Source organism: Mustela lutreola, chromosome 1 (genome assembly GCF_030435805.1).
Source record: "Mustela lutreola isolate mMusLut2 chromosome 1, mMusLut2.pri, whole genome shotgun sequence".
NCBI lineage: Eukaryota > Metazoa > Chordata > Mammalia > Carnivora > Mustelidae > Mustela > Mustela lutreola.
In genome coordinates this window covers 213868803-213892738 of record NC_081290.1, presented here as the reverse complement: position 1 = coordinate 213892738, position 23936 = coordinate 213868803, and the positions used below count along the sequence as shown (strand labels likewise).

The 23936-nt window shown below is 44.9% G+C and overlaps 1 protein-coding gene across 3 annotated transcripts in view; it reads left to right on the top strand.

Moving 5' to 3' along the window:
* FAT3 (FAT atypical cadherin 3) overlaps positions 1 to 23936 on the top strand; it is a 662765-nt gene that overhangs the window by 624512 nt on the left and 14317 nt on the right. For all 3 annotated transcript variants that reach the window (XM_059186764.1, XM_059186755.1, XM_059186746.1), the window contains exons 21-23: positions 1169 to 1326; positions 8582 to 9050; positions 22760 to 22913. In XM_059186764.1, the coding sequence (XP_059042747.1) occupies positions 1169 to 1326; positions 8582 to 9050; positions 22760 to 22913 (781 nt within the window). The remainder of the gene's footprint in view (positions 1 to 1168; positions 1327 to 8581; positions 9051 to 22759; positions 22914 to 23936) is intronic.

The following is a 23936-nucleotide window of genomic DNA, read 5'->3' as shown; positions in this document are numbered from 1 at the left end:
TGGTAGAAAGTCTATGTAATATACAGTTACACTGATACCCTTCTTGGAATCCAAGAAATATTTATGAAGTGGGGATTATAATAGCAATTAGAGGGGGAATACAGAACAGTGATGCCTGCCACATGCAAGGCATTTTCCTAAGCAGTGGGCTCTAGAAATTCAGTCTCTGCAAAGATAAAGAACTGTTCTCAAGCATGGGAGCCAAAGCTCTTTCATAGATGATGTCAGGAGCAGAGCTGCTTGCAAAGTGAAGAGGTCACCGGCATACTTGCCTTTGACGTCCTCTAGGGTTCAGAGTTGAAAGATACTTAGGCTGACCCCATCCCTACACATACCCTGGGCACAAAGCAGGTGGGTATGTAGGGGTAACAAGAAAGCCAGCACATCTCCTGACTTCAGATGTCACTTTCTGCCCATCTCCCTTCTCTTTGCTATCTAGAAAATTTGTGATTGTCCATGACTTTCATCCATTGGATGTATTTTCACACTTGCCAACTCTTATCCCAGCAAGACAGCTTTTCAGCATCATAAGGTTGAAGTCAGTACAAAAGAGGGTGAACTCAGAATGGGATGACTTGAGTAGGACTTTGGATTCTGAAAGGGCTAGCCTTAAAATTCACGGTCAAAAAGTAGAACTGTGATGACACAGGAGCAAGACATGAACTTCCTTCTTCCAACATTAGAGCAAATGACATCAGTTGACTGTTTGGCATTCAGACACTCGGGAAGGGGCTGCTCTTTGCAAGTGGACTTATCTTTCCCTTATTTCATGGAGTGGCAAGTTTTTGAGTGTCTGAGTGGCTGACGGTGGGCAGGAAGGGCATTATCTATTAACAGTGCTAATTTTAGAAAGGGGGAATTGAGACTCTAAGAGAAACCAGTTTATAGGATTCACCAAGTTGCCCTTGGCATGAGACCACTGGGATTTTTTTTTTTTTTTTTTTTTGGTAGCTGATGAATTAATTTTTTTTTTTTTCACTTCGGAATTAAGCTGTGACCTGAAGTGGAGAGAACCCGTTTTTAATCAAAAGCGGCTTCTCCTCAGTGCCTTCATTAACTTCCCACGGTCTTTCATCAACGTGCTTGGTGGTTGTTGGGTGATCTCTTGAGTCTCTGACCGTGTCTGGATGTTGCCAGTATATATGTCTTCTCCTAATGGTCTTCTCAGGGCACACTTCTCTCAGCTTTGCTGGAAACAGTTACATCAAATACCGGCTGTCTGAAAATAGCAAAGAAGAGGACTTTCGGCTCGCTCTGCGTCTGCGCACCCTGCAAAGCAACGGGATTATAATGTACACCAGAGCAAATCCCTGCATAATTCTGAAGGTAATTAAAATGGGTTATCTTTTCCTGCAGTCAGTTCTCATGTTAATATTTTGGCTCTCGGACTGGGGCCTGAAATCTTTTTTGTCTTTTAAGTTCTGAAGACCAGAAACTGGCTGGAGGGCAGAGCGGAGCAGCCGTGGTCCTGGGAAGTGCGCCAATATCCCATTTCCTTTTTATACGTTCGGCTTCAGAATAGGCTCTTCGGATATTGGGGCATCTCTCTCTAGAGTGGTTTCAAGGGCTGCCCTCCTTGGAGCTGTAATCATGCCACAGTTCATTAGACTGCACTTCCTAATCAATTCCACGGCAGGGGTGGTCCTTTAAAAAGATTGGCTGTCTCCTCTTCTCCCGCACGGGCTTATCCCCCACTGACCCTGAAGGTGACTTCTGTTCTTACTCGGGGAGGAAGTTGGAGACCTAGGGTGGAGGAGGTTCCCTGCGTCCTGTCGCGGCCCCCAGTTGTCCACTGCTGCAATCCTTGCCAATCTCAGAAACGCTCCAAAGCAGCCAGATCTCCCTGAGAGCAAGTCTCTGGCTCACAGCTTCTGGTGCCTTCGTGAAACCGACGACACACGAATACTAACGGTGTTGTGCCCCTCGTTTGTTTTTTATGACTAAGTTAATATGATACATTTATGACACACAATCAGCCCCATCTGATCAAGGAGAGAACAGAGATTCAGAAAGGTTAAGTTCGTTACCCGGGGTCAACCAGCTCATAAACGCCCGGTCCCGGACCTGCATTCCCATGTCCCTCACTGTACATGCTGCTCTCCTGCCTGATCTCCCCCGGCTCTCAGCCTTGCTGCTACCATTATTTCATCAGAAGTCACATTCTGGGCATCTGTCCACCCAGGGAAGCCTTCCAGTGCAGGAGGAGAAGGGAGAAGAAGGAGGCAGATGTTTAATCTGATGCTGTTCTCCCATTCTTGCAAGGTCCCTGTACCAGTCCATTGTGTGTTCAGAGGCCAATGCAGTCTGACCGGTAGGAAGTGCCCATACAAGTGGAAATGGCCAACATTTGTTTCCTTCCTAGGGTTCCATCACTGGGCTTAATTGGGATCGTGGTGGGCCTTTAGAGCTTCTGTTCTTTGATCGTTAGTCGATGAGGTGTCCCAGGCTTTCATCCCAGAGGGAGAAAAAATGTAGGACAACAGTGCTTGTAGCTTCTCTTATCACACTGGCTTTTATTCACCTGCTTCTGGTAGTGCAGGGCACTGCGTGGTGGCCGGAGGGAGGGAACAGGCAGTTTGGGTTTAAAACTTTCATGGGGGGCTCTCCCACGACCCGCACTCTTTGAACTCAGAGAATCCTTTCAGCTCTCGGAAAGCCAAAAGGAGAAGCTCTCAAGGCACAGTTTTAGCAAACAGTGAATTCAAATCCAGTATTTGTGGTGGAGGAAGACACAGGCAAAGACCCAAGTCCTGTCTTTTTAACCTCTAGCCCCGAACCCGCCTGCCTTAGGTCAGCAGATCACTTTCTAAATAGCCCTGGGAGGTGGGGTTTGGTATACTTGCTGGGGAAGGGTTCTGGCCCTTCAGAGCTTCTAGCTCCAAGAGCTCAGCTGAAATGTCGCCGGCCTCCGTTTCCTTCAAGTTCTTAATAGGACCTCTGGTTTGCAGACCTTCCTTACGAGGCAGACACTTCCTACTAGCAGATCTCTTCTAGAGCACTGAATCTGAGAGCGAACAAAACTACTGGGCCTGAATGGCCAGATCTTAAAAACGGAGCTTGTCATTTGACACTTCGTTGGCAAAGGTCTAAAACGCACAGGACCCTGGGGATGGGAAAGAAGAATAATTAAACCTTTTAGGCAGCTCTGGCTCCTAAGGTATATTGTATTTCACGAAACAAGCGTGTTTCTGAGAGTTGTGTAAACTGAATCTCTGTAAATGGAATTCTAATAAACGGTGGATGGTGGCTATTTGAAGGAACCCTTCCATTAATCCCTTTGTGATGTGAATAATCACCCCCAATCTGTCTGTTCGGTACGTTTGCTTTTCATATGTTGAGTTTGCCTAAAGCAGGACACAGCTGTACTGAACTATAGCAGATATTCTCCTACAGTTGCCAGGAATATCCACTTAGGGGATTTGAATCTGTTTGCTTAACATTCCCAGCCTCATGCAAGATTTAATTTCATTGGCTTTAGGTACAGTATGTGCCTTGTACTCAGGTTCAACGACTATACTGAAATGCTTTGTTTAAGTTGCACCTCGTGGTTGTTTCTACTTTCCCAGTTAGAGCCCGTTCTCTAAAAAGTACTTGAGACAATCCATAGGGGTGTAGGGAACCCCTTGAAGATAGTCGAAGTATTGCATGGGACCTCAAGGGTTAAAAATGTTCATGGACAAGGAGCACCACTGTCTCTTAACAGCAGTGAAGGTGCTCATTCTTCAGTTGACCATTGACACCTTGTCTTCTTCCAGAAGAGATCCCAGGCTTACCATAAATACCGAAATGCAGTAAGATCAGAGCACCATTAAGATGAAAATAAAAGGTTAAGACCCAGCCAATGAAGTGGGGAAGAGCAGAATATCATTGTTAAAAAATCTAGACCAAGGGTTGCTATATCAATTGAACACAAACCATGAGTGAATTTTCAGGCAGCCCAAACAAGAATAAAAATGGTGCAATAGGTTCTCTGCCTGTTCTCAAACCTGTGTAAGAAACCTGTTAGATCACTAGGAGAAATTTACAGCTTTTCCCCCTGTATCCGTCTTTTGGGTCCAATATTATAGTGAAAGCACAAGAAGTCCTTGCTTGTTAATCTAGAAATGTCATCATTTCATCTTGTGGGGAAGTTATAGATGACACATGGTTTCATTTCGATGGTTCTCCAATACAGCTAACTCAAAACCCCAGGAATAAAAGGAAGATGGTCAGGGAAATCTCACTGACTTTTTAAAACAGCCCACTTGGAATGGCCGGATCTTTCTAACACAGAAAACTAGCAAGGAAGCCCACACAGGATTCCAGAGTTTCCAGGACCTGTGTAAGAGTATCCCTAAGAAGTGAGTTAACTGATAGCAATTACAGGATGATAATAATAAGATACCTATAAGTTTACAAACTACTTCACAAAATACATGCATGTATTTTTGTACTTTCCTGTGCCTAGATAGGAGCCCGTCCTTTTTCGCCTGTGAGGAAACAGGTTCAGAGAGAAAATGGGTGGGCTTACCCAAACATAACCAGTCAGGAGTGGATCTGACCCTCTGACCAGGGCAAGCGGGTCAGGAGTACTAAAGGTGTTTATCAAAAGAAGAGTTTGGGAGGGCTGGGATGATCATTTATTCATTCATATAAGTTTTTTTTTTTTAATGTTTAATGAGCCCGCATATAGTACATCATTAGTTTTTGATGTAGCATTCGTGTAACACCCAGTGCTCAGAACCACCCGTACCCTCCTTAATCCCCATCACCTGGTTACCCCATCCTCCCCCACTCTCCCTTCTGTAACCCTCAGTTTGTTTCCCCAGAGTCCAGAGTCTCTCATGGTCTGTCTCCCTCTCTGATTTCTTCCCATTCAGTCTTCCCTCCCTTCCCCTGTGGTCCTCCATGCTCTTCCTTACGTTCCACATATGAGTAAAAACATATGATAAGGTATTTTTTTTTAAAGATTTGATTTACTTATTTGAGAGAGCAAGAGACATAGGGGCAGAGAGAGAGGGAGAAGCAGACTCCCCACTGAGCAAGGGAACTTGATGCAGGGCTCGATCCCAGGACCTTGAGATCATGACCTGAGCAAAAGGCAGACTCTTAAACAACTGAGCCACTCAGGCACACCCTTAAGGCATATTTTTTGAGCCAGATAACCATCAATGACAGCCTTGAAAACAGGTTTTTCAAAAGTTCCCTTTACAAAGAATAGTTCCTAACCCTCTCACAAGTTTGGGGCATCAGTGCATTTGCTGGAGCCACAAACCAAAGATTCGAAGCAGTAAGACTTTGTGCCATGATTTAAATACTTTTTCACTCAAAATCCTGCTTTCCTACAAAATGACTTAGAGCTCTGACGGCTTGTCTTCCAAGCCCCAAGCCACTCAAGATCCAGGTTAAAGCCCATCGCTGATTTTAAACAAAACTAAGGACCTAAATATCTTATAAGATTAGAGTCCTGTTCAGAATCTTGCATTTCATTGACCGAATTGCCTACCTGCCTCCCCCAAGCACATCATTTCAGATCATTGCTGCAGACTTTTTTTTTTTTTTTTTTTTTTAGCACGTTCACCTGCAATACAATTTCTATTAAAATAGCTTGCTGTCTGGCTTGAGAAGGCTCTGTCCTCTTAAAAGATCCTTTCGAATGAGGTCTACTCTATTCTGGAGACAGAGAAGCTAAATATGATCAGAGTGTGAGTTTCCAGTGTGAACAGACTAGTGTTCCCTCCCTGGCGTAATAGGCTTGTGACATAGGAAAAGGTGAACGTTTACAAAGTTACCTCTGACATCAGCACTCTGGCGTGTCACCTAAACAAGGCTTATAATTCCAAATGCCTAGAATTTTGAGGATACTAATCACTCTTGTTTTCCAAAGGCATCAGGCTTCCCAATCATTCAGCAGGTTGCTGCTGTTACTTTTCTCAGCAGAAAAGAAACGGAACCGTACTCACTGTTCCTATGGGATCATTTTATGTCTGTTAGTTACGGAACTTCGATGTATATGAGTACATTAGAGCTACAGTGGCTCTCCTGGATGAATTTGCAACTTGGTTATTATCCCAAGAGGTAGGGAGTGGGGATGGAGAAGGGAATGGACCGAGGAAATCTGTTAATGGAATACACCATCTTACAAAACCATCGATGAATCGCAGCTTCACCACCAGATCTTCCTTGATAGTCTGGGGACACCCCTTTGTAGCCACAGAGCATAACAGCAGATGGACTGTGCCAGAGGAAGGAAGTCCCCAACGTCGCATTTGATCATTTTATTACTTACATTGAAATAAAAATATGGATATTACCCAGGAGTTTTTCCTGAGCAAGTTTACTGGTATGATTTACAATATCCATTCAGTCCATTTTGTGGAACCAAAAAATGACCGAGGCAAAACAGCGTAGATCACATAGGAAAGCTCTAGAAAAAAACACATAAATATTTGCCTCCGGTCTCTTTATGTGTATACAATTGCATTTCAGAGTGGAGTATGTGTGCACTGTGTACCAGGTAGCTAACCATTCTGCAGTGGGCGTGGGCTCCTCGGAAATGGAGCCATAGCAACGATCTCTGCTCACCACATAAGGGATCCCAAGCCCAGACAGGTCATCCAGTGCTCTCCAGGTCACCTGAGTGCGACACAACAAATCCTGCATGAGAGTCCTCATTCATACTTCCCAGGGCTCTGTCTGGTTCGCACAGCGCCCTACCTTCCATATATGCACATTCCCACAGCATGACTTTATATGCAGGAAGAGAAGGGGCTAGAGAATCCACAGAGGCAGGAATGTGAGTCCCTGAGAATTCGTTGCCTGTGGAACACACTAAAGCACAGGGAAAGAAATACTTCATTCGTGAGGATGAGCAATGCTGTGAAAAATCCCCATCAGGCCATCCTAAATCAAGCACGTGTTGGGAAGAGTGGGTCAGTCTGTTTCCATGAATTCATTTGGTGTGTATACCCGCCTCGCTCTTCGAGATCTGGAAGGTCTGCCTTCCCTTCACTTCCCCTTCCCACTCTCCCCACGTCTGTGTTCTTTGCCCACATTCTGGCACGAGAATACTGATGTCAGCAGATCCTAAATGAAGGCCTGTCAGCCTTGCATGACTCAGATGTTGGCCCCCACAAGACCCCCTTGCTGGGTCACACAAAAAGGCCTGCAAAGTACCTTTTGTTTCTTCACAGTCTCTAGCTGCAGGTCGTTGCATGGCCCAATATCGGTTTGTCGGCAGGACAGGGATCCAGCATCATTCCCTGGATCCTCAAGCTACTTTGCGTTTCTAGGAAATGCAGAGGGGAGGGTGGATCCCCGGGGATTCAAAAGCCAGTCGGTCTCCTCAGTAACAGTTGAACCTGGGTCTCCATGGAGGACCGGTTCCCGGCCAACAGGTCCTGGCCGGCCGCCATCACTCAACAGCACACACTTTCTGAGTTTAATATCCCCCTGTGGTTTGTTAGCCTCCCAGAACGGACTTGGATGCCCTCCATGCACCAGTGCAATCAAAGTAGGCAGGTCTCTGTTGTAGCTGACTCTGGATCGGGGCTGGGGGCATCGATGAGGTGTGAACAGTTACCCAGATAAACCCTTCTGGGGGACCAGATGTCATTAAACATACACTGCTATATTCTAAGCAAATGGCCAAGCCCTGAACACTTTGTGGGATAATCTTAACCTAAATGATGGGCAGCCATCTTAAAGAACCGTTTGTTTGTTTGTTTGTTTGTTTTTTAAGATTTTATTTATTATTTGACAGAGAGAGAGAGCACAAGCAGAGGGAGCAGCGGGCAGAGGGAGAGGGAGAAACAGGCTCCACTGATCAGGGAGCCCGATGTGGGACTCAATCCCAGGACCCCAGGATCATGACCAAAGCTGAAGGCAGCTGCCTAATCAACTGAGCCACCCAGGCATCCCCTAAAGAACTGTCTTAAGAATATACGAGTGTTTAATATAGAAGCATTTTAAAATCTTAACCATATATGAAGCCGGGAAGTAGGGCATCTTTTATTTCTGCCTGGCCTCTTTTCCTCCCTTCTAGAAACTTCACACAGACTTGCTTGTGGAGTACCTAGTTATTTCAGTGCTTATCTGACTTATGGCCATCTCCCCCGCAAAGAAACATAAGCCCCTGAGGTCAGAGATAGTAACTCTTTTTGCTCAGAGTGGTCTCTGTAGCACCTGGAACACTGCTTAGGACATAGTAGATGTTCAATAAATATTTGTAAATAAATGTTGAGTTCATAGAAATCATTCCTGCGGTGGTAATAACAAAGAAGGGTGCAGAGAATCAACACACCCCCTCAACAAGATATTGTTGTGACCTCTTAAAGGCACAGATCCAAAGAATAGGAACATTCTTAAATTTAATGGCAGATCTATGCAGATGTGCTGGTGTTACTCCTTGCAAGATCTGGGACATTTCAGGCATGCGTAGGGCACATCATGGGGAGAGACCAAACCACCACAGACTTAGGACTGACCCCCAAAGCAACCTCTATTCTAGAGGTTTCCCATGGACAGGGTGGAAACCGGGGTGTCCAGGAGTCTGTTGCCAGATGCATACTGAAAAGCGCCCGATGCTCATTCCCCCACACAGATCGTGGACGGCAAACTGTGGTTCCAGCTGGACTGCGGCAATGGCCCGGGGATCCTGGGCATTTCCGGCAGGGCGGTCAATGATGGGAGCTGGCACTCTGTCTTCCTGGAGCTCAACCGCAATTTCACAAGCCTGTCCCTGGACGACAGCTATGTGGAGCGGCGCAGGGCACCCCTCTACTTCCAGACGCTGAGCACGGAAAGCACCATCTACTTCGGGGCGCTGGTGCAGGCGGATAACATCCGTAGCCTGACGGACGCGCGGGTCACGCAGGTGCTGAGCGGCTTCCAGGGCTGCCTGGACTCGGTGGTGCTGAACAACAACGAGCTTCCGCTCCAGAACAAGCGCAGTAGCTTCGCGGAGGTGGTGGGCCTGACCGAGCTGAAGCTGGGCTGCGTGCTCTACCCTGACGCATGTGAGCGCAGCCCATGCCAACATGGGGGCAGCTGCTCCAGCCTGCCTTCGGGAGGTGAGTGCACCTCGCTCCGCTCTCGCACCAGGCAGGGGTAGGGGCTTGGGGATGGTGGGAGGATGGGGTAGAGAAGGTAGGGGCGGTGGGGGTGGGGAGGCAGAGGGGCCTATCGACCTGCGAGGGACTGGCTTTTACAGGCTTCCCCCACTCAAGTGCTCTCCCACTCAGACACTGGCCGGGCTTCCTTTAGGAAGGTCCGGGAGCTTGAGAAGTGTCCAGTGTCACTGGTCCTTTCACAGCAAGCTACAGGCTCAGGGCTGTGACCTCAGGGGCCCAGAGATGCTGTCACGAGGCCCGTCCCCTGTCCCCCCACACCTTTCCAGGCCTGGGGAGGAATAGGACCCTCTTTGAGGTATCAGCCCTCTTGAGCCACATGGGCGTCACTGCAGAATGATTGGTGGCAGAATCTGAATCATGACATCCCCACGCGATCCTTTGTCGCCCAGACATGGAACTTCCCTAGAAAGGGAGGGAAGGGTTAAAGCCACCACTCCGGGAATGGAAAGAGAGTGGAGATGCTTTGGAGAATGCTTTTTAAATGTGCGCATTAAAAATAAATCCAGTGACTGCTCTGTAAAGGGGTAGAGGGTCAGGACTAAAGAGAGGGCATTTTACAGGGAACCTCAGGACAGATAAACAGTGAAGGTGCGAGGCTCTACGGCAATAAGTTTTTTCCCCAAACCTATATCATGAAGAAGAAAGAAAGAAGAGGAGAGACAACAAAAGCATAGGAAGGGAATGGAGGGCTTCTGCTGTTTGAGGGAAAGGCCAAGATCATCTAAGTCCTGGGAGTCTGGAAGTAAAAGAATCCCTGACTTCCCCAGCTGCGGTTCCTGCACTGACATAAACTGGGTCAGGCACTCCCCTGGTTGAAGCCTCTGCTGCCTCCCAACAGCCCCTGATCACACGTGAGCCCCTTTGCAGAGTCTCTCAGCAGTAGTGTGATTAGCAAATTTAAACCTTCCTCACAAATCACTTAGAGATTCTGCTGTGCGCATTACCATCTAATGTTCGTGAAGCCCAACTCCGAATTTAGAGTCCATTTTATTATTAGAATGTTATAAACTGTCCATGAAATGATACACTGCCGAAATACAGACACCAAAGTTATTTAGACTTGCATATGTTGCCGCCACAATGAGGGCCAAGTGCCCTGGGGGGAAATTTCTGCCGTCTCGATTTAAGAAATCTATTTGCTGTTTTTACTGTCTCAGCAGTATATGTAAATAAAGGGTTGTTATGGTGCCATAATTCCCAACTGATGGGCAGTAACTATACTTCAGTGGTTCTATAAACCAGCCCATTATGACAAGTCATGGCCAGTTTTTCACCAGGCAAAACAATTCTGCTAGTGCGAGCCATCCACGATATATAAAAGGAGCATATAATTAAATTGGGTTGAAACAGAACACCACTCCATGTCAAATGCCCGGTGCATAGCCACAAATTGTAACATACTTTCAGCGATGGCAGGATGGTGTTTTTGCTGGCAAAGCTATGGGCTTCCACCATGGGTTATCTTTAAAATAATAGTAACGATAATAATCACCCTCTTAAAGAAAAAGGGAATCTTGCTCTGCGACGTGCATTTTAGTGTTTTTTAATTGCCTGAAATCCGTGAACTAAGTATTCAGTGCAGGTATGTTCATTAAGTGAATGTGACTCGTGTCAACATGGCAATTTTCCTCTACTTTTTGTTTTTTTAAATCTCATTTGGCTTAACTACATTTTAACACTGAGGACCCCCATGCTGTATGCTTTTCACACGGCCTCAAGCGCTTGCTTTCCTCTCCCCGCAGGCCTGCCCTGGCCTGGTTGCGTTCTCTCTCCCATTCTTCTTTGTTCCTGCTCCCCACTTTGCCCTCTCTTTGGGTTTGGGACTGGGATTCCACAACAGGTGCCCTTTCTTCCGAGGCGATAGAGACTTCCATCAGTTCAAATGTCTCCTTTGTGCCTGGAGGCTCATGTTTTCCTAAAACAAAGTATCTTTCCTCATCTCCATCTATATGACTCTCTTCTTTCAATTCTACTTTCTCTTGAGTGAGGAGGCCCAGTAGTTCTTACCTCAGCGACCCCCAGGCCATGATCCCCAATCTGGGGGTCTTGTGCACAGTAGTACTGAATGTAGGGCCAGCAAACTCTTCACCACCTACCAGGAAATCCACGAACTGGGTTTCTGTTGCTTCCCTAGGAAAGCAAAGACACAGAATTCCTCCTCTGATATGTGGGGAGGTATCTATCCACCTGCTCCTGGGTATCAAGATTAAAACCTCAGCTTCTAAAAAAAGAGGAGAGGAAATCCATTTTCTTGCCACTATTATCTGTTAATATGAGAAGAATTTTCTTTTTTTCTAACGGTTTTATTTATTTATTTGACACAGAGAGAGAGACAGCAAGAAAGGGAACACAAGCAGGGGGAGTGGGAAAGGGAGAAGCAGGTTTCCTGCCAAGCAGGGAGCCCAAAGTGGGATTCAATCCCAGGTCCCCGGGATCATGACCTGAGCCAAAGGCAAACGCTTAACCGATTGAGCCACCCCTATGAGAGGAATTTTTGCTAGGCCCTTATATCTTCTCTGCGAATGCCTGAAATTGGGGGAGAAAAGCCAGGAAGGAAATAACCAATAATTTGGCCTTTAACTCCCGTCTGTGAAACTATGCAGCTAATTGTAAGGGTATTTAAAAGAAAGTAAAAAATCATCCTAGTTGTGAGGGATGGTTTAAAAAGAACAAAACCCTCAGTCGTTAATGGAAGAATATTCATGCCTTAAAGAATGCCCTCTGGCTGCAGAGGTGTGTAATCACAGAGAGAGCAGCGAGCCCGGCTTCTCCAGATCAAAGGCTGGGATACAGACAGTATTCAAAAAGGGGGAGAGGGTTAGAGAAAGTGGAGTGAGATGCTTCCGGTGTGACTCCATACAAGGGAGGAGGCTGATGACAAAAGTTAATTGACTCAGCATCTTCCTGCTGTTCGAACCCTGTGCTGTGTGTGGCTTTAAATTTCCAGAACATGTAATTGAGTATAATCACCCCCTTGACCACTGAAGAATGCTGGCGTCTTGGTCATCGGCTCTCCTGGGGACAGGCTTCACTCTCCAACTGTGGCTATCCCAGCTTGCAGAGCATTCAGACTTTTTAAAGCAGCAACCCACAGCAAGAGGCATTCTATTTCAAAGAGGCGGGGCTGTGCTCTAGCCTCCTCCAAACCCAAGCAGGCCCTTGGCAGGAAGCAGCCAGGAAGCCGCGTCTGCTCACTCAGAATGACATGGTCAGCAGGTTTGACCAGCGTATAACTCTAGCTATCCTGAGAACGATCTGCGGGAGCCCCAAGGGAATTAGAGCCCGGAATGCTAACTTGTAATAAGAGTGTAAATATGACTCTGTAAATCAACCACAAAAGGAAGGCTCTCACTTGTTAAAGCCTTGGAATTACATATATTTCATAAACATGAACTGGAAATAGCAACCACCGTGGAGGAGAAATGGTCTCGTCCCATGCTGACCCCTGCATTACCAGACCCTGTGGGGTAGGGAGCTGCCCACTGAGCACCCACAATCTGGATAAGGAGTCCTCAGTCCTCCCTGCCTCGTCCTGCTCTGCTCAAGCCCATTACTGGAAAAACCTAGTTGAAGCTAAGCTATAATTTGGCAAAGCAGTGCAGCGAGCCAGGCAGGCACCAGGCCAGAAATAGCCATTCTATCAGCTCTGCATGAGACCAGAAGCCTAACTCTCAAAGTGAGAACTTGGTAATTTGTAAATGTTAAGAGTTACCATGTATTATGCTCTTACTTTGTGCTTGGTACTGTGGTAAGTGCTTGCCTGATAGGTGCTTACACGCTGTGACAATTCTTAAAATACACTGGGCTCAGTACTAATCTTCCCCCACGCCCCACCATTTTACAGATTAAAAACACAGGCCAGAGAGGTTCAGGAACTAGCCCCGTGTCACACAGCTAGTACAGTGGGGAAGCCAGGATTTGATTCAGGTTTGTGGAACCCCCCTCCAGCCTGTGCTCTTGGAATCCTTGTCACCTAAAATGTGTTCTAGGAGCCAACAGCATCGGCATCCCTGCAAATACTAGGAATGTATCTTAGATCCCACCCCAAACCCACTGAGTCCAAGTCTTATATTTTAACAAGATCTCTAGGTGATACGCTGATATCTTTCTCTATTTCTGAACTGCCCTGAAACCTAAGAAAACTAGTTCTTTTTTTGTCTTCACATATACATATATGGTGGTTCTCAGTCTCTGAGAGGCACCTGCCTCACCTGAGGACCTTATTAAAATGAAACCTTGCTATGGAAGAGTCTCTTGATTGTTAAGGGAAGAGAAGAATCTCTTTACTTGCCTCCTTCATTCACTGCCCAAGTCAAAGGAACCTTCTGCTAGATCACTGAGTCATAGTTGCAAATTGCTAAACTTACTACCAAGAAAAATTTCTCAGTGAAAGTTTGGTGGGGGGGTGGGGAACAACACCCAAACCTACAAGTTGGAATCTCGGAATCTGCAAAGGAGGGGAGTTCAGACATCTCTGTTTTTAACAAGTCTCAAGATAGTTCTATGCACATCTGAGCTTGTAAACCAGTGACTTTTGAGGATGCCAATAAACTATGTTTGCAGGAATGTGAGTCGGTGATTTCCAGGAGAGGTGAGCAGACATTGGATGTTCAGGGAGTAAACATTAGGTGTGCGGCCTGCTTTGATTGTCACTGTTTTAGTGTGAAGCTTGAAATTTGATCCCCAGTCGGTCAGAAGTTTGAGGTCCCCCTGAGCTCCCCTCTGAAGAGGAAAGTGAGAGTGTCTACCTACTCCCTCTAAGTAAGTTGCACAGGACAGCAAGTTCTTGGATGTTGCCAGGAGTTGGGTGTAGAAGTGTTTTCAACAACAAAGGTGACCGAGATACTTTGAGTGATGTTTTAGTGAGTATTTTGCATCCCTAACTGTTAAGGGTCTGGAAAAGCTCAGGCCTTCAAACTTTTGGTAAATTCTGGAATCCCATTGCTGTCTCTGGGACCAACAAATTCCATTGTGTGGCCTCCCTCCCCTCCCAACTGGCTTAAGGGAATTGAACAGGGTTCCTGTATGAGTTCAGCCTGCTGGCCACTGAGCGAAGTGGGACAGAGAAGAGAGGAACCAGACTCCCAGTCGATATATTGTGAATATCATTTTTTGTAAAAAATATTTTTATTTTTAAGCAATTTCTTCACCCAAAGTGGGCCTCCAACTCAGAACCTGGAGATCACGTCTCACTTGCTCTACTGACTGAGCCAGCCAGGAGCACTTACTGTGGACACACTTTGCCTGAGCTTTGCAGCTTATAGGGATTTTTTTTTTTTTTTTTTTCCTGAGGCACCTTGTTTTCGGTACTTCGGAAAAAACCTCATGGTAACAGCATTAATCATATAGATACTGCTATAAAACAAAAAAAACACCCAAACTCTCAAAACCCAAAAGCAGTCAGAATGTGTGCAAACACAAAAGAACATGCTGGGACATGAGAATTTATTGTGTGCCTAATGTTCTTAACACATTACGTGTTTCCAGATCCTCAAAGAAAAATGCTAGAAGCTCAGCCCAATATACAGTGGTTGAAATGTAAGCAAGCTGTCCTAGGGAAAGTTACAGGTCCCACTTTCAAAGGTAATTCTGCACCCTGTGTGGTAAAACACAGGAATGACAGAGGCTATGTTCTACAGCCAAACCCCCTCCCCACTTGTGATTAGCATCTCATAATGGGCCCACTGAATTAAGTATGAGTTTTCTCATGCTTACTGAGATTCACACAGAATTTTCAGGATTTCCCAAGATTTAGCCTAAAAGTCAGAGTAAGAAACTCCCATGGCTTTCAGTCTTTTGGTTGATGGGCAACACAGAAACGCAGCTGATTTCAGAATCCCTGGTAATTACAATAATTATAACAACAAAGCACCTAATGTGTGTGTGCTACATTGTAGCTGATGAATCCAAAAGCCTTATTATCCTCCGTGAAGTGGGTATTAGTGAGATTCAATTACCAGATAAAAATAGGGAGGTTCCTGGAGGCCAGGCAGCTCAGCTGTGAACATATCTGGCTGGTGGGTAACAGCCAGAACTTAAAAGGACCCAGGAGCTCCCTTACCCCTTACGGCTGCCTCCCCAGATCACGTGAGCTCTTGGAGTCTCTAGATGAAATCCATAATCCAGCAACGTAGTGGTTGATACTGACTTCAGATCCCAAATGCCAGCTCACATTTGTCATTACGTCCACCTTTGTGCACCAGGCAGATGTCACCTTATCGAGGCAGCCATACCTGATTGGAATCATGTCATCTAGATCAGGGAGCAAGGCTAAGGGTTGAGGCCATTACCTGGATGAATCAGCTTGGAGAACAACTAATAAGTCAAAGGAGTCAGATAGAAATGATCTTGACTATTTGCTTACCCAGCCCCTAGTCACTCTGTAATTGCTTAAGCCGTTTCTATTTTTTGCATTTAATAGGTTTTGCAGTTTTCTTTGAACGAGGAAAGGAGGGGGCATTTTAAGTTGGTCTGGGTGCTGATTTCAAAGCCATCTGCATCTGCTGTAACTAGAGGATTGTAAACAAGAGCACAGCTTTGAGGCAAGGCTTAAAAATACACTTCTCACTCTGCCAGGATTCCGGGCAAGAGAGGCTATAACAGTATTATTTTTTTGTAACATGTATCCAATGCTAAGAATATGATTTGTATTTTTTGAACCTGGGAACTGAACTGCTTTAAGTGGTGTCTGCCACTTATTGACTATGTAACTTCAGGCAAACCATCTTATTTAAGCCTCAGTTCCCTTGTTTCTGAAATAACTGTAATAACAGTACTTACAACATAGGGTCATTGTCAAGAATTAAATGAGTTAATGCACAGAATGTTCTTTACGTTTTCCTAGTGCATAATAAGCTGTTGTTCTTTTTAAAATTTTCTTGAAAGATTTATTTATTTTAGAGAGACAGGGGGAGCCCAAGTGGGAGGGGGAGAAAGAATGTGAAGCAGATTTGCGGGAAACCCAAAACAAGGCTCCATCTTACGACCTTGAGATCATAACCTGAGCTGAAACCGACTGTGCCACCTAGGCACCCCTAAGCTGTTGTTCTTGCTAATAATTTCCTTATTTGGCCTTTTCCCCTAACCCTGAAAAAAAAAAAAAAACCCTACTCTTTTTAATAGTATCCACTGCATTTTATTTTTCTTTCACATTTGCAAAGTGTTAAAATATTATTTATGGTCAAATAATGCCTGGATAGTTCTTGAAATTCCGTTTCCTTGATACGTAGGAGGGTTTTTTTTTTTTAAGATTTTATTTATTTGAGAGAGAAAGAGCATGAGCCCGTGTACATAAGCAGGGAGAGGGGCAGAAGGAGAAGAAGGAGCAGACTCCCTGCTGAGCAAGGAGCCTGACATGGTATTTGATCCCAAGACTCCAGGATCATGACTTGAGCCAAAGGCAGATGCTTAACCAACTGAGCCACCTAGGCGCCCCACTCCCCGCCCTTGATTTGTATTTTAGACCTACATATGGTAATGCTTGGGAAGAGCAGAAACTTTATGACGCCAGTATCTTACTATTTAATGATTATTTGGCTCCCAGAGGATGTCTGAGGTCCATCTTCCTTATCTCCCTGGAGCATTGTGGGGTCTAAGTACAATCCCCTCCTCATTCCTAGCTAGTGATAAGTTCCCGCTCCTGATGAGTTTCGGTGCCCATATCATCTTGTAGAAATGTTTGAGAATCTGAAAGCCTGGATTCAAGCTCAAGCTCAATCACTTTCTGGTTATATGTACTTGAACGAACCACTAACCTCTCCAGCCCCCATGGAGTTGAAATGTTAATGGGGCTTTTCATTTTTCCTTCCTAGGGTTATTGTGGTCCTTCATAAAATGACTCAGAGTGATTTTAAACCACTATGGCATTAGATCCCTTAGTATCATTGTGGCAGACTTATTGATATTCTAAAATTACTAATAATAGGCCCTGGCCAGGAGAATGAGATCATAAGGAAAACTTGGTAATAACAGTGACTCTTGATCTAGAAACCTCTTTCACAATAGATCTCACTCTTCTTTCGTTGAAAGAAAAATCTGACCACTTTAAAATAAGATCCAGTCACTTCCTCCTCTCACTGTGTTAACATAAAAACTCCAAATTCAAGGTTCTACAAGCATTATTTTTTACCAGTCTCTGCCTCCTTTGCCCCATGGTTTTAAGATGGTGCAAGCAGATACCAGACAGCTTCCTTCTGTCTTTGGATAAGCAGAGAATCCAGAAAGAGACTGTAATGTAGTACAGTTGTTAAAAATAAAGTTCAGAGGATATTGAATAGTTTGGGGACTGTGGAGTCAGATCCGCACCAGCTTCATGATCGTGAACAAGTTAATCAACTTTTCTGTACCCTACTTTCCTCATCTAGAAAATAGGAGGAAAAACAGCACCTCCGATACAGGCTTCTTTTCAAAATTAGATGAGTTAGTAGATGCGAAGTGCTTGGAACTGTTTTTGGCACAGAATAAACGTCCTACAAGTGTCACCAGCCATCCTCATCATTGACGTCATCACCTTCAGATGTAAAGCAGAGATCCCCTCTGTCAGGTGTGGTTTTCTCCAGCCTAGATCCAATGCTCCCATTCTGTACTCCTGCCACACCCCGTGCCTGCTCTCATGGTGGTCTTGTAGCTGCCTTTATGTGTGTAGATGGTGTATTTTTATCTTTATATCCCCAGGGCCCGCCTTAGTCCCTCTTGCAGGGTGTGCTCTCTAGAAATCGAAGCCCCAGTTGATAGTGTTTCTTGATTTCTGTAATGTAGATACTCCCACCGTGACTCATGTCAGGCTACCAAGGGTATTACAACGGGCCTGCCAAGTTCCCAACCATTTAGCAGTCCGTTCTCACAACACTGTGAGCAGGCGCCAGCCGACCACTGCCTGTGGCTTAGGCACTCAGTCAGTGAATAGGTTAATCAGTCAACCTGGCAGCCGCATCCAGTAGTAACACCAGCTAGCCCACAAAAGATAATGAAAATGACAAAATGCAGAAGGGAATGTGTGGGAGTAAAATAGTGCACTAGAGGTATCGCCTCATTTTAAATTCTGATTTTCCAAGGCACCGAGACATCAAATCAAAGAAATCAAACCCATGACCTTAGTTAGAATCCAGTTTCCATGATAGTAATTCAAATGTCCCTTATTTCCAGACAGGACTTCCTTGTGCCTCCCTTCCCCCCAACGTCTTCTGCTGAGGCTTTATTTGGGGAATTGTAGGAAGCTTGCCCGTAGGAGCTGGAGAGGGGGGAGTTTTACCTGCCCAACCCACCTTGCCTTAGATTGCCCCTTTGGCTTCACTCCCACCTCATCACTGATGCTCCTGTAAGTTCTCTCCTGTGGTTGTGGCATCCCTCCCTTAAAGTCAAGAAGGGAGTCTAATTCATCCTCACAGGTCACTCTACCTCTAAATGGCATGCTTTTCTGGCCAAGGACTAGCCAGGTGACACAAAGACACATTTTTTCCCAGTTCTAACTGTTTTCATCAATCCCATTTGACTCCATTAGGGTGAGCAGCTTCCCAAATTGAAAAAAAAAAAAAAAAAATTCCAAGTCAGCATAATTTAAAGCAAGCATACCTCAGACCCCTGCAGCCTGTCCGCAGACATCAGGCCGACCGCCTTTGGACACAGTTTGAATCAACAATGTTCTTTCCTTAAGAGTTAGTTCCCTGGTGTTTCACCGTTGTTGCATTCAAGAGCACCGTGTCTCTCCCGTAGCCTCAATCTCTGGCCCTTTGTGCTTCTTGGTACCGGGGAGGCTGGGACCACACGGCCCCCTCCTTTTGTAAATGTAGAGTTCTCTCTTGCCTCCTGCACCTGCCTCCCAAAGGCAAGTCTTTCTCGGAACGTAGGAACACCCAGAGAGTCATAAGGTCTCCCTGTATTGTGGGTTGAGTACACATGAATGAGCACATATACACTGTTTCAATCTAGAGATTTTTAACTATGTTATGCCTATAGAAATCAATCTATAGGAGCACCTGGCTGGCTCAGCAGGAAGACCATGTGACTCTTGATCTCCAAGATCATGAGTTCGAGCCCCCCCCATTTGGTGTAGAGATTACTAAAATCAATCAATCAATCAATCAACTTTAAAAAATCAATCTATAAAATCTCAACCTCAGTCACTGGGGAACAGAGATTAGCCCAGGAACCCTTCAACTAAGAGTGAGAATGGTTATTTATAGCATTTACAAAAGATCTTAGAAATGAGGAAAGTCTCATTGGTCACTTCCAGGTAATGTGGCGCTCTCCATCACAATCCCACCATCACATGAGTAAGAACATTTTCATAAGCCAGAAGCCCCGAGGAGTAAGGGGACTGGAAAAGGAGACAGCATCAACCAAGGGTGAAGGTGGGAGGCAAAGGGACGGGTGGTACGGGAGAGAGAAGTAAATCTTCAAGAGGCTGAAATGTTGACCAGCAGAAGGGAGGCTGGGAACTGAATCCCCAAAAGGCTCAGGAACTGGAGGCATTAGTCACTTCTAGAAAGGTAAGAGATGAGGAGAAGTGCTTAAAATAAGAATTGGTCAAAAACCTGTTTGAGAGGCAGTCAGAACCCTAGATTCCTGCCTTCTCTCTGTGCAGCCAGGTAACCACGCCCCCCATGCCCTGGCAGAGGGTGATGAAGGTGATGGTGGATTGCAGGGGTGAGAAGACAGGGTGGAGGGAGGGCCTGGGTCTGCCCTGCACTTGGTCAGAACTGGGGTGGGTAGAAGTGAATCCCATGTGTTCATTGGATGCTGAGACCCACAGCCATCCCTCCTCTCCCACCATCCAGTCACCCGAATGTTAGAAACCAGACCTTCACTCTCCCTCTGGGCAGGTGATAAGGGTCATAAGTGGGGAAATTTACCAACCCAGTGGTACTGAAACAGTATCACAGTATCACAGTTGACAAACCCCACTCATGTCTCAGAGCTTCCCATTAGATTTCTAATTTCCTACTGTCCCACTCTGTGATCTGAGCTGATTAGGAGGGATTGCCGGACAACGTAGGAAATCCTCTAATTTGGAAGATAAAGAATGTACCAAGCTTCTCCAGAGAAGCAGAACCAATAGGATGGTTAGATAGATGATAGATAGACAGATAGATGGGTTTTAAGGAATTGACTCATACAATTGTGGGGCTGGCAAATCACCTATTTATGGGGTAGGCCAAGAGGCTGGAAATTCAGGGAAGAATTGATTTTGTAGTCTTGAATTTGAAATTACAGGGCAGGCCAGCAGGCTGGAAACTCAGGCAAAATTTCTGTTGCTGCAGAATTCCTTCTTACAGCAGTCAAATGAATGAATAAGGTCTAGCCCATATCATGGAGGGTAATCTGCTTTGCTTCAAGTCAGCTGATTGTAAGTGTTAATCATATCCACAGATACTCTCACACCATCACCTGGACTGGTGTTTGTCCAGCAGTTGGACACCATACCCTGGTCCCACTGACACATGAAATTCACCATCGCAGAGACCAAAGCAAAGAAACAGAGAAAAAACAACCTGGACAAAACTATGCAGGGAGAAAACTTCATAAAAATATTAATATCCTTGAGAGATAAGATATTGTAACCACAAAACATGAGCAGGATGCTATTGTGCTATTGTTTAAACACACACACATACACACACAGAACCTTAGTGAACAAAAAAAGAGCTCCTGGAAAATGACAACATAAATGAAAATCTCAGTAAAAGTTTCAGACGATGAGAATCTCAGAAAGCACAGGAAGAAAAAAAAAACCCACGGAGATGTAATATAAGAAAAATAATTAGAGGAAGGTCCAGGAGATCTGAGATCCAAATCATAAAACTTTCATAAAGACAGAACAGGGGAAACAAGGGAATGAAAATCATCAATGAAATAATTAAATTTTCTGAAGAATTTAAAGGACAAGAATTTCCAGAGTGCCCAGGGCTGATTGAAATAAACCCACACTACAGCAAATCATGGTGAAATCTCAGAAAACTGGGGGCCAAGAGTAGATCCTCCACGTTGCTGTAGAGGAAAAGAAACCAGGTCCTGTACAAACTTCAGGGACCAAAAGGCCTTGGATTTCTCAAAGGCCACATGGAAGGAATTGTTCAGAATTCTGGGCACAGCCTACCAAAGAGGGGTAAGGGTGAAGCAAAGACATATCCTGCTATGCACAGTCTCACAACATTGACCTGCAAACCCTTTCTCAGCTACTGTAGGATGGATCCTAAGGAAATAGAGAGGAAGCCAAGAAATTAGGAAGTAGGGGATACCAAAAACACTAGATCCAGCCCAGGAGAGCGGAGAGGGCGATCCCAGGGACAGCAGCCTCAAAGACTGTCAGTCAGAAGGCCTCAGAGGAAAGATTTCTCCAGCGTATAAAAATACAGAACACCAGGCCAAACAGCAACCCCCAGAGAGAACTAGTATGTGAAGAGTTTGGTGCTGAATTAGCAGTAAGTACAGCTGGCCCTTGAAGAACGTGAGAGTTAGGGATGCCGATCCCCTGCACAGCCAAAATCTCTGTATACCTTTTGACTCCCCAAAACTTAACCCCTGAATATAGGCCACTATTGACGTGAGGACTTACTGATGACATAACAGCCAATGAAAACATATTGTGTATGCTCTACATATTATATACTGTATTCGCCCAATAGAGTAAGCTAGAGAAAAGAAAACGTTATTAAGGAAATCATAGGGAAGAGAAAATACATTTACAGTACCGAACTATAAAAAGTTCATGCATAAGTGAGCAGAGGTAGTTCAAACCCATGTTGTTCAAAGGTTAGCTTTCCTGTTCAATGGCATGTAGAGCTGCTGTTGTACTAAGTGGGACTTAGAGAACCATCAGACTTTTTACTATGTGCATTACACCTTTCATAGGAAAAGGAATTTAAATTTTTTTAAAGTAGGCAAAAGAAAGCCCTCACTAATTATTCACCCCTTCCATCTCTGAGAGGTAAATAATGCCACTGTCCTCGTAGACTCTTACCTTCTCTGATACTTAATGTTCCCGGTGGTAAGGATGCTACCCCCCCCCCATTTCCTCCTGATGGGTTCATGAGCAGAAACAGAGAAAGTGGACAAAGATGTGAAAATCAGGGACCCAATACAGGAGCTGGGTGAAGGCTGGGATTCTTCCATTTCCCTGTGCATCTGTGAAACTGAGGTCCATTTGAGTCAACAGATATCCGCATGTTACCTTCCTTTCCTCACCTCCTCTCCAGGCGGGAATTGCGGTTCTTGGCTAAGCAGAGAAGCGGCATGAGGTTGGGAAGAGGGGTTCAGGAAAGGAGCTAGAATGGTACCTAGGGTAAAGGGCTTATCCCTGGAAGCATCCTGCCTTTTATGAAGGAGTGTGCTGGGGAAAGCATCTTCTCCCCATCTTGGCCTCTGCTCTTCTGAGTCTGTTCCTTGGGTGTCTCTTACCAGTCTCACTCTAATTTGCCCTGTGGTTAATTAGGTGCGTTTTTGTGGACTAGTGGAGGATCCAAAGCATTACTTGGCATCTTTGTGGCAAATGAGTCCCCAGTTCAGAACAACCAATACGATAATCATTGTTGGAATCTGGGCCCCGCTGAAGATTTGGTTTAGGAGGAGTCGGGAAGGGGAGTGATGGCCAAATCCCTGCACTCCAACCATTGCCAATGGTACATGGCTCATGAGGACCTCTGTTTCTCCAGGCTATCAGTGTACCTGTCTCTCACAGTTCACCGGAAGAAACTGTGAATCGGAGATCACAGCTTGCTTCCCAAACCCCTGCCAGAACGGAGGCTCCTGCGACCCCATAGGGAACACTTTCATCTGCAATTGCAAAGCTGGGCTCACTGGAGTCACGTAAGTGAGATTGTAACTAGCCTTCCTCTCCTCTGCTTCTTGTTGCTAAGAAAGCCAAACAGTAAACAATTAGAAGGGATAAAAGACTAACCTACCATGAGTAGGACAGGCATAAGGTTAATATCTTTACAAAAAGAGGGCTTACAAATGATATAACCGTTAACAGGGATTATCTCTGGGTAATGGGGTTGTTAGTGATTTATACTTTTTTAACTCTATATGTCTCTATTTGCAAATTTTTACATAATTACTATGTGTTCTGTAGTTAGGAAAACAGTTCTTTTAAAGAAAATCATCTATAACCTCTTATATTTCCAGTATAATTCTGAGGCAGACATACCACCCATTTCCCCAGAACTCATTAACTGGACTCTACTGCCTAATGTTTTACGATCGTTCTGAGAAACTAGAGCCTACCTTTCCTTTGCAAACTCTTTCTCCCCCAAGAAATGAGGGAAATTAAAGTGTGAGCCAAACGGAAAGAGAATGTTTTAAGCTCTTAGTAAAACGCCACTTCCAACCATCCTTGATCGTTTGAGAAGTATATATATGTAATCTCAAGCAAGTGATATTCTAATTACAGATCAGTCTTATGTATTCATTAAAGCAAATCTCCCGAGGACTTTACCAGGAAATACTTAGCGGACTTTGAATGGTTGGATGTAATTTAAAGTAATAAAGCTGCATTTATTTTTAAATACTCTGTGATTCTAATTTCCAAATGACCTGGCCTCAATCTGTTCAAATTAGGAACGTTTGACTACATTTTAAAAGGTGGATTATCAAAGATATAAGTGATCACACCTTTTAAAAGAGCACACCGAAGCAATTGCTGAAGTGAAGAGAAAAGTGAAGGAGTGAGGTCTATGCTCTCATGTAACGTTAAACTAACAAAGAAAAGGACTAAAATGTTTGCCTTATAATTATACTCAATGGGAGTCACGGATTGCTTTAAAAAGAATAAAGTTGATTTAATTATTTTTCATTAGAATGATTTAATCATTTTTTCCTGGTTATCTGCAT